General features: G+C 53.2%; 1 protein-coding gene across 3 annotated transcripts; it reads right to left on the bottom strand.

Annotated features, from left to right (window-relative positions):
• LDB1 (LIM domain binding 1) lies at positions 1-7,137 on the bottom strand. 3 transcript variants are annotated; one of them, XM_090278468.1, is made up of 11 exons: positions 7,050-7,137; positions 4,225-4,327; positions 4,057-4,101; positions 3,868-3,943; positions 3,674-3,776; positions 3,330-3,502; positions 2,758-2,880; positions 2,225-2,308; positions 2,015-2,138; positions 1,665-1,807; positions 1-941 (listed from the first exon to the last, which is right to left on the bottom strand). In XM_090278468.1, the coding sequence occupies exons 2-11, from the start codon at positions 4,242-4,244 to the stop codon at positions 711-713; spliced, it is 1,122 nt and encodes a 373-aa protein (XP_090134594.1). In that variant the 5' UTR covers positions 4,245-4,327; positions 7,050-7,137; the 3' UTR covers positions 1-710. The 3 variants fall into 3 exon arrangements, with proteins under 3 accessions (XP_090134594.1, XP_090134593.1, XP_090134592.1); XM_090278467.1 differs by having other exon boundaries at positions 1,659-1,807; XM_090278466.1 differs by lacking the exon at positions 7,050-7,137 and having other exon boundaries at positions 1,659-1,807; positions 4,225-4,316.
• Between the last annotated feature and the right edge of the window lie 2,417 nt (positions 7,138-9,554).

Consider the following 9,554-nt stretch of genomic DNA (forward strand, 5'->3'; position numbering starts at 1 on the left):
GCGAAGTGTCTCCTTGGTCTGAAGCTCTCAAACTATATAAAATGGTAATGTATAGCCCCCCTATCCTACCCATACACTCACCTCCACCTGGGCCCTAAACCCCCCATCTGCCAGGCATAGGGAGGTAGCTGGACTTTTAATAAGGGGAAGAGGGGGGACATGAGTGATTTTTTTTTTTAAACTTACATTTTTAATAATATTATCTTTTAAAAAACTTGGAGCTGGGATAGGTGGTGGAAGAGAGGAGGAGCCCAGAGCTTTACCCCTCTACGATCAGCCACCTAAGGGAGGGTCTGGGGGAGGGGCGCTCAACCAATCCCCATAACTTTAAGTCCCTAAGGGCTGTGCGGGTAGACAACCCTAGGCTTGAAGTGTGTAGTCAGGAGGATGGGGAACCCAGACCTGGGGTGAGGATGGAGGCAAATGCTCTGAGGGGGTGGTTAGGACATTTCTCAGAGGCCCAGGGTCCACAAAGGCATCCACATGAGTTATCTCCTTCCCCCAAAAGGCTCTGCAGAGGCCAGGCCCAGCCCAGAACCACTACGGGGCAAATCTTGGCATCTGCCCCCAGAGAGTCCAGTTCCTCCCTGAAGTGGATGGATGGAGGCTGCCCTTTTTAGATGCTCAGTCTCTTCATTCTGTCTTCTGCTCCCTGGGGCTTCAAGGGGTGGGGCAGGCAGGTGGAGCGCTGGGTGGCCCCGGTGAGGCCTTTACTGGGAGGCCTGTGATGTGGGGTTCTCCGATTTGCTTTCTTGGCTGGATGGAGGCTTGCTGTTCCAGGGGCTGTTGGCGCCCAGGGCAGGGGAGTTGTTAAAGCTGTCCTCGTCGTCAATGCCGTTGGCTGCGTCAAACTGGGTATTCTCCAGCCGGGTGATGAGCCTCTCGTCCTCGTCCCCGAACTCCCCGCCCATCAGGGTGGGCTCCCCCACCACCATCACATCCTGAGAGTGGCGGAGGTCCCCAAACATAATCGGGGCAGGGGCTCGCCCAGCCCAGGGCAGCAGAAACCCCCAGAGCCCCAATACCCACCCAGAAAACTCAACACCCCCACCCCCTTCTCATACCCCAATTTAAAACATCAACTCCTCTGACACCCTCAGCCCTTGGAATCCTTCCCACCGAAGGACTGCAGAGCGTCATATTCTTTAATGCACATCCACTAGATTCTGGGAAAAGTCACTCTACTCCCTTAGCTCCCTAGTCCATCTCCCCAAAATTTTAGGGGGCTCCTAAACTTCTGTCCACATGCAAAAGAGGAGCAGATCAAAAACACCAATGGGGGAAGTGTGTGCATGTGCATGTCCATATAGTCTAGATGTACACACAATGAGCTTGCAAGTCCCTCTATGAGTGTGAGTGTCTGTGTCTCTGATGGTCTGTGTGCTCCCAAGCCGTCTGTCCTGAACGTCCGTATGTTCTTATGGTTGACTTTGTCCCTTTATATCTATATTGCTATGTCTGAGCCTGTGTGATCAAAACCACATATGTGACTAACAACCACTCTCATCAGTAATAGGAGTCAGCCCATCCTGGCAGAGTACACTGGGAAAACCGTCTCTGCTTCTATGCCTGCTGGTGAGCTCACACTGGGACAGGGTCAAGGGTCAAGGGTCAGTAGTGGGGGAGCCCAGAAGAGAGAAGAAAGCCGAGATGCTTACAGGTACCTGGCTGGAGAGGGCGAAGGTGCTGGCTGGGCTTTTCTTCTTGCTGTTGCTGTTGTTGGTGTTGCCGCCCCCGGAGCTCATAGTGCTGCCCCCTGACATCTTCCGTTTCCGCCGTTTGCTGGGCTGCTGCCGGGCGGGCTCCGCTGTGCCAGGGAAAGGAGATGTAGGTGGGGCAGGGTCCTGGGCCCCTGCCTGGCTCCCCTCTCTGGCCCCTAAGGAGCCTGAGCCTACCCTGATCCCAATCTTGCAGACCCAAGAGCAAGGAAGGGGATTCATGAGGCAATAAGAGATACAGCCTTGTGGGATGCATCAGATCCTGGTAAGAGCAAGTACAGGCATAAGGCACTCACCGGGGGGTGCTACCATACGCTGCCACTTCTGGAAAAGGCAGGTCTTGAGGCAGTCACGAGGGCTGAGGCTGTAGGTCTTGTGGCGGGACATGAGCTCCTGCATGGGCTCGAGTATCACACACAGCTGTGGGTAGACCAGGAAGGGGTTTGTCAGGAGAGACTCAAGAGCTCAGACCAAAGGGGAGGGGCAGACTGAGCAATCAGACTCACTCGGAGGTAGTTGAGAGTGGAATTGGACAGCCCACATCGTGTGATATTTTTGGAGAGCTGATCCAACATCTGGGGGTCCTGGGCCTAGAGGGGGAGAAAGACAAGAATACTAGCACCTGGGTTGCATTTGCTCACCTGCCCTTATCATCTGAGCTTGGGACACCCCTGAAAGAGAAGAGGGCCTATTATTAAATGCACTTTTCAGGAGAAATTCCAACCGTCTAAAGCAGTGGTTCTCAACCTTCTTAAAGCTGTGACCCTTTAATACAGTTCCTCATGTTGTGGTGACCCCCAACAACCCCCAACCATAACTAAAGCATAGTGATTAATCACAAAAACAGTATGTAATTATATATGTGTTTTCCCACGGTCTTAGGCGACCCCTGTGAAAGGGTCGTTCAACCCCCAAAGGGGTCATGACCCACAGGTTAAGAACTGCTGGTCTAAGGTAACTGTCAGGAAATGAGAGACCTTATTCCCCCCTTCCCAATGTCTGCCCTCCCCCTTTCGCCTTGATTTCTGTCCACACTCACATGCATGGCAAGAATGCTGCGGGGGATGAGCTCCCGGTGCTGCCGGATGCTGAAGTGCCATGTCTTTATCCGCATCATGTCATCAAACATGAACTCCAGGTACAACCGCCCCTCCACACATACCTGGAGACAAGGTTGTCACAGATCTGCCCTCTCCCCCATACACAAAAATATACCTGTTCCCCATTTGCTCAAAACTTCCCCACCACATATACTTCTGCCACCTGTACCTAAATCTGGGTATGTAACATGGACCATCTGCTCACATACCTGTTACACCCTTGACCCTTACACATACCCACACACAGAGTCGAAATGCTTAACCAATCCTGTCCTCTCCCATGAAGCTAGTGATGCACTCATCTGCTATGAGGGCAGGCTCTTGTGGCCCAGAATATGGTCATGTACAAGCTCAGTAAATGCCTGCTTAATGCTGTGGCTCACTTGCCCTCCCTTCTTATCTGGCCATGCCCCATTATGCCTCCCTGGGGAACAGCTGAGTACATTTTGGGAAGGAGGAAGGGAATCAAACTCAGGTGCTTCAACATTCCACATCCATCTGGATTGCTGACCTGGGTAAACATGGGTTTGCCGTGCTGGGTCACCATGCTGCCCTGGTCACAGTCAAGAGACACAAAGTTGCTGTGGAATGCCTCCTTGGGGTGCTTAAGCACATAATACAGCTCCGTAGCACCCCCCTCAAAAATGCTGCGGAAGTAGCGTGGGATCAGGGTCCGGCCAATGGCTGTAGAGAAGTAATAAACTCTTCAGAACAGAAGGACCTCAAAAGGGATCAGGCAGATGCCACCCCTGCCGAGAGATACCCTGGGACAAATACCCACTCCCAGACGTTGGAAAGACACAGGAGGTATATACCCCCATAGCAGAACTGGCAGAACCCCCAGAGGCCACTCACTATATCTCTTTGGTCCATCCTCCAGACAGAAAGTGATGGTTAACATGGCATCATCCTCAAAGAACTCAGTTGTGAAAGCATCCCACCAGAGATTGTCACACTCCTAAGAGCACAGGGAGAGGTGTTTGTGTGTATCAGAAGACATCCCACAGTGGTGCCCAGATGGCCCTCTCCCTCCCCTTTCCTCTGGATACCTCTGTCCAGTTTTGAAGCCGTTTGTTAAGCTCAAATATTCTGTAGTCAGTTTGGTTGCCATATGGTGTGTGCCTCCTGGGGTAAGTGAAGAAGGGAGGTTAGTAGGAGTAGAGCCTCCCCAAAACCCTCCACTTCTGCCTTCACCCATGTAATGGGAAGTATGCGCCACCCCACTGGACTCCACTTACCCAATCCCGGGCTCCAGATATGTAGGCGGATACATAGGAGTTGGGCTGTGTAAGGGAAAAGACCATGAGAATGGGGGTGGAAGACAGGAATTATCAGGGGATGTCACTCCCTCCCCTTTTTAGGCAGGATCCCATCTGGAAAAGGGATGAGAAGTGAATAAGACTCACCCCACATCCCGATCCAGCATGGTGCCGGGATGGAAGGGGGGGAAGGCGTTGCCGTTCGGGGGCTCCTTCGGTGAGTACAGCTTGAATGACTTGGAGGAACAACCTACAAGGGAAAGAAAGAAGGGGTTACCTGAGTCCCTCTTGGGAGCCTCCTGAAGTTAGCCAGACTGGGTGAACAGGGACTCATCTTCTGGAGCCACCAGAGTGAACTAGGGGAGGGGGACTACCCTAGGGAGCACCTACCTTTGCTTTTAAATCTGGCTCCAATATTGTTTTATTAAGAAGCTAGAAGTACCCAGCCCCAAAACCCAAGACCTTATTTCTTCATGTGGCTGAGGTCTGGATGACAGAATTGAAGCTGGGAAGAAATGTCAATACCATAGAATAAATTAAATACCCAAGCATTAGAATCCAATTTTAATAACCCCCGCTTTTCAACTACATTATTGTTTTTTAAGATTTTATTTATTTGTTTTGAGAGAGTGGAAGGGAGAAAGGGGGAGAAACATGGATGTATGAGAGAATATAAACTGGTTGCCTCCCACATGCCCTCACACGCAAACCAGGGACCTGGCCCCACCAACCCAGGCATGTGCCCTGACTGGGAATGGAACCAGCAACCTTTCAGACTGCCAATCCACTGAGCCACACCAATCAGGTCTCAACTACATTTTGTTCAATCATGACAACCATGGTGTGAGATAGTAGAGCAAACTGTAACATTCCCATTTTACAGATGAGGTAACCGAAAGCTGAGGAGGACTTGCAAATATCACAGTGGTAGGACTTGAGCCCAGATCTTCTGATTTCCACATCCTGAAGTATTTCTACCCTTCTGTTGACCTCTGGAGATCAAGTTGTGGGAGAAAGAAGGGGATTTGGCCAACTCCCTGCCCCTCCTCCACAGGGGATGGAAAGATAAAGGGGGGTGGGTGCCTGCTGGGTGCAGCCCACCAGATAACCAGTTGGGCCTTCTGACCCACACACCCCCACCAACGGCCACTCCCTTATCAGCCCAACCCCCTCTCCCACACCCACCACTAGTCTAGTATTGTCTCCAAACCAGAAACCCAAAGCCTCAACCCATTTTGTCTTCTAAGACATACAATGCAGAAGGGAGGAAGAGGGGCCTTCACTGGATCTCACTCTATTTACAAAAGGAAAAGAGGAGGCCTGGGAAGGAGGCTAGGTTCCAGGGGGACTCAGTCTAGGAGGCAAGTGGTAACTAGACAGGGATCTCTACTTCTCTCTGTGCATGTGCACATGTCCCCCCTCTCCCCTCACCAGATGCACTCAGGTCCTGGAGTAACTGACTGGAAAAAGTGTTATATTCATAGTTGGGTATGAGCCAGGTACTCCTGCAATACTATTTTCCCCTCCCTCCAAGGTGAGGGAAAACTGAGGCACCATTCCAATAGTCCTGACCCCAGTTATAGCTGTTTCCTCATGTCCCCAAACTTGATTGCATTTGGAAGGGTAGCTATATTGGTTGTGTCTAAGCCTCTTTGCCAATTTAGACACAAAATCTTTGTTCCTTGGGGGGGGGGGGGAGACAAAGGAAGACCCTGTGCCAATGTGTGTCATTTAATTCTCTCCTCAGGGAACCTTCCTCACAATGTGGGCAAAAGGAGGGTCCCAGAGGGGCCTACACTACACAGTCCCTGAAGGTGCCAAGAGTCAGAGCCTGTGTGTGCCTGCACATGCGTGTGCCTCATCCTGCCTAGCAGGCTTCTACTCTCAGCTCGCCCCAACATGCCTACCAAGGGCTGGAACCCAGTAGCCCCAGGCAGGATCAGTGTGCCCAAAACAGGCCCTCGCCCCATGCATGAGCTCTCGCAGGCCACATCCATATGCTCCCAGTGCAGCACACACAGCCTTCACATGCCTGTCTGCACTGAATGAGGAGCCTGTGTCATCAGGAAAGAGACAGTCCCACCCAGCCCCAAGTCTCCCCACTCCACAGACAGGTAGACCAGGCCATATAGGAAGCCACAGTTCACCCAGCTCACCAGAAGCCAGGCCTGGGCAATGGACCCAAGAGTCTAGATGACCATACCTGAGCCTAACTAGACCATCCTTCCCCCAAAGGCATCACTGCCCTTGCCCCTCAGTTTCAGGACCACTTGAAGAAATGGACCAGCTCAAACCCTAAAAAGGGAGACAGGATACCTGGACTCTTCTCTAATTCTGGAAGAAGTTTCAGAGCTTCAAGTTCTCTCACTAGTGAACTGATAGGCATTGTCTGGGCCTGGGTATCAGTTATGAGGGGCAAAAATGCACAGCTCCATGGCCTCTATTTACATCTCTAGCGAATGGACACAAAAACACCTCAGCGTCTCTCCAGAGGCAGAGCAACACCCAGTGGCCCCAGCACACGGGCTTGGGAGTGAGAAGAGAAGGGGAGGGAACATCACCCAGACCATCTGTCCCTGTTGCCGCCTGTCCTCAGCAGCAGGGGTAGAGGGAGAAAGGTGGGGGTGGGAGTGAAAGGGATGTGTTATCCAGCCTTGGGAGTCAGACACAGCCCCCCCTCCCACCTCTAGCAATATGGGAACCCTCAGGAGGAAGAAGAGAGCAAGAGCCCAGAACTAGTAAAGTTTCCCCAGGATGTAAGTTGCATCCTAGGGCTGATGGGGGGCACCTCCAGCTGGGCATTTCCATGGTAACCAGCCAGCCTCCCTTTTGGGTCTGACCAGAGGTCAGCAGGCCTGGGAGCCCTGGCCTCTCTGAGCTGAGGCACCTCTCCCCCAGCAAGCATACCAGGCCAGGGCCAGGCACGGGACCTTCTACCCACCCCTACAAGCTTGTAGGGTGCCCAGACTTACCTGGGAGAACTGAGGGGGCCAGAAGAGGTGCAGGAGCGACTGGAAGCCCACCAGGGCCCTGGTAGGGGCGAGAACTGAGAGGGGGCCAACTTCAGCCGCTCATGTCCTGAGTGGGGCAGACAGGCCTGGCTAGGAGGTCCACTCCGTGGGCCGCACAAAGACTTGCACGCACAGCCTGGGCCTGCCCCGCGGCAGCCACAGCCCCGGGGGAAAGTTACAATGGCCACTGGGCCGGGGGCCGGGGGCCAGGGGGCCGGCCTGGGGGGCGGGGGGCCGCGGGGAGTCTGGAGCCTTCTTTGTTTGCAAGGTTTCCCTCAACAATGGCTGCTCCGTTCTTTCCTCTCTCCTCCTCCTCCTCCTCGGCTCTACCCGCCGCCACCTCGCGCTGCCTCTACCTCCAAGCAGCCCCCCCGCCCACCCCCGGCCACCAGGCCCCTCTGCCGGGGCACCAGACGAGGTAGGGCCCGGCACTCACTCACACTCGCAATCGTACACGCACAGACACACGCAGCGCCCACCAGCTCCCAGCCTGTCCTCCCTTTCTTTCCTGGCCTCCCCGCTCGCTCACGGAGCCTCTCTCAGAATGAGGCCCCAGGGCGGGCAGAGGGTGGAGCTGCCCCCACCGGCCCCGCCCCCTCCCAGCCAGGGAAGAGGAAGAGGGAGAGGGAGGGAGCTGAGCGAGAGAGGGAGGCAGGCAGGCAGGCAGGGAGGACTGCTGAGAAAAACAAAAGAGAGACAGAGACTGGGAGAGCCTGGGAGAGACTGGGATGGAGAGACGGACACAAAACAGGCTGGGCCTGGAGAGACCTGGAAGGAGGGGAGGCCTACGGGGACCAGGAACTGAAACGCCCCACCCACCCACCCATGCCCCAGCCCCAGGTGTGGTGCTCAGGAGTGAGCAGGGAAGCCAAAGCCACAGGAAGGGATGGAGGAGGGTGCTCTCCTCTCTGGAGACTCCCAGTATCTCCAAACTACCTCCCAAACGTGCCCCAAACCTCTCTTGCCACTCTGGGCTTCAGCCCCTGGTGAAATGTCAGAGCAGCTGGGGCCAGAGGTTATTTTTGACAGATACACTCTGACTTCGGCCTGAAAACACTGACTGGAGGGAGGGGGACGCTCCAGGCTCCTGGTCCCCCAGCCCAGCCAAGTTCTAAGCCCTGACTTAGATCTGTCTTAGCAGGAAGCTCCTTCCCCCTACCCCACCCCCCACCGGAGACACGTGTGTGCTGGGGAAAGAGGCGCTGTCAGAGCTAGGGAAGGCAATCTTGCCCAACCAAGGATCCCCAGAGGGGGCCTAGTCAGCTGCTGAATCCTCCCCACCGCCCCAGGAAAAAAGGTATGTGGTTACTGGGGTAGGACCTCTTTTCCAATGCTAAGGGAGATTCCCAAGAAAGGGGGTATTTCTAAAACTTGGGTGGTGGTCCAGGCCCTACTCCCTGAACAGACAGGAAACACACACACACACACACACACACACACACACACACACCCGCTGAAGGGGGCAGCATATAACGTCCTACTTCATTGCAAGTTGAGTCACTGGTCCCTGCTCCCTACCCATCCCCACCAGATTCACTCACAGCCCCATGACAGGATTTCTCATGACATATACACCAGCTTACTGTGCAGTAATAATATTGCACATGGCTCTTTGAACATCCTCCACATATAAGTAACAAATCTCACTTTCACATAAATCAGTACCTGATACGTACTTCAACCAGTGATATACCTCAAACTCTAAATAAACCCAAACCCAAGATGCACACACATAGTCTATGTCAGACCCTGACTTCCATACACACTGGGACTAGTGACACACATGTCCCTGACCCCAACATACACACCAAAAATGCATTATATACCTCCTGAACCTGTGATAGACTATTACATACACTTCCTGACCATTTGTTACCCAGGGACTAACCCCATAAACTACCCTTCCTGAAACTTGCACACCATTCTCCATCATGACCTGGCCATGATACACCCAGGCTTTCACAAACATATCAAAATCTATGACATTCAGCCAGACCCTGCAACATACTGCCTACACCAGGACTTGAGACATTCTCACTGACTCCCAAATTTACAGCCCTGTTCTAAAATAATCACACTCCTTCCCCACTGACAATCCCTGTCATTTGTTTGGTGCTTTTAAACTTTCCAAAGTGCATTCATAGGCAGTATCTGAGAGATCCTTACAGCACAGAGGACCAAATATTAGCCTAACTAGAACATATTATAATGAGACAGAAGGGCCTGAGGCTGGAATTCTGGATTTCTAACCCTACTCATCCAAGTCCAGCCCTGGGGCATTGCAGTGATTCTTATTCTCTTCCCCCTCCAAGAAAAGGCCATTCCAAGCCCTGAAATGACTGTCTACATGAGGAGGGGTACGGGTTTGTGCTCTGGCTTCTGTCCCTTAATTCAGAGTTCAGAACCCCCATCCGGTGTGTCTCCTCAAATTTCAGGGAGAAGGGACCTTAAATACCAAGACTCTGG

The sequence above is a fragment of the Furipterus horrens genome, unplaced genomic scaffold, assembly GCF_987537825.1.
Source record: "Furipterus horrens unplaced genomic scaffold, mFurHor1.1.pri manual_scaffold_5, whole genome shotgun sequence".
NCBI lineage: Eukaryota > Metazoa > Chordata > Mammalia > Chiroptera > Furipteridae > Furipterus > Furipterus horrens.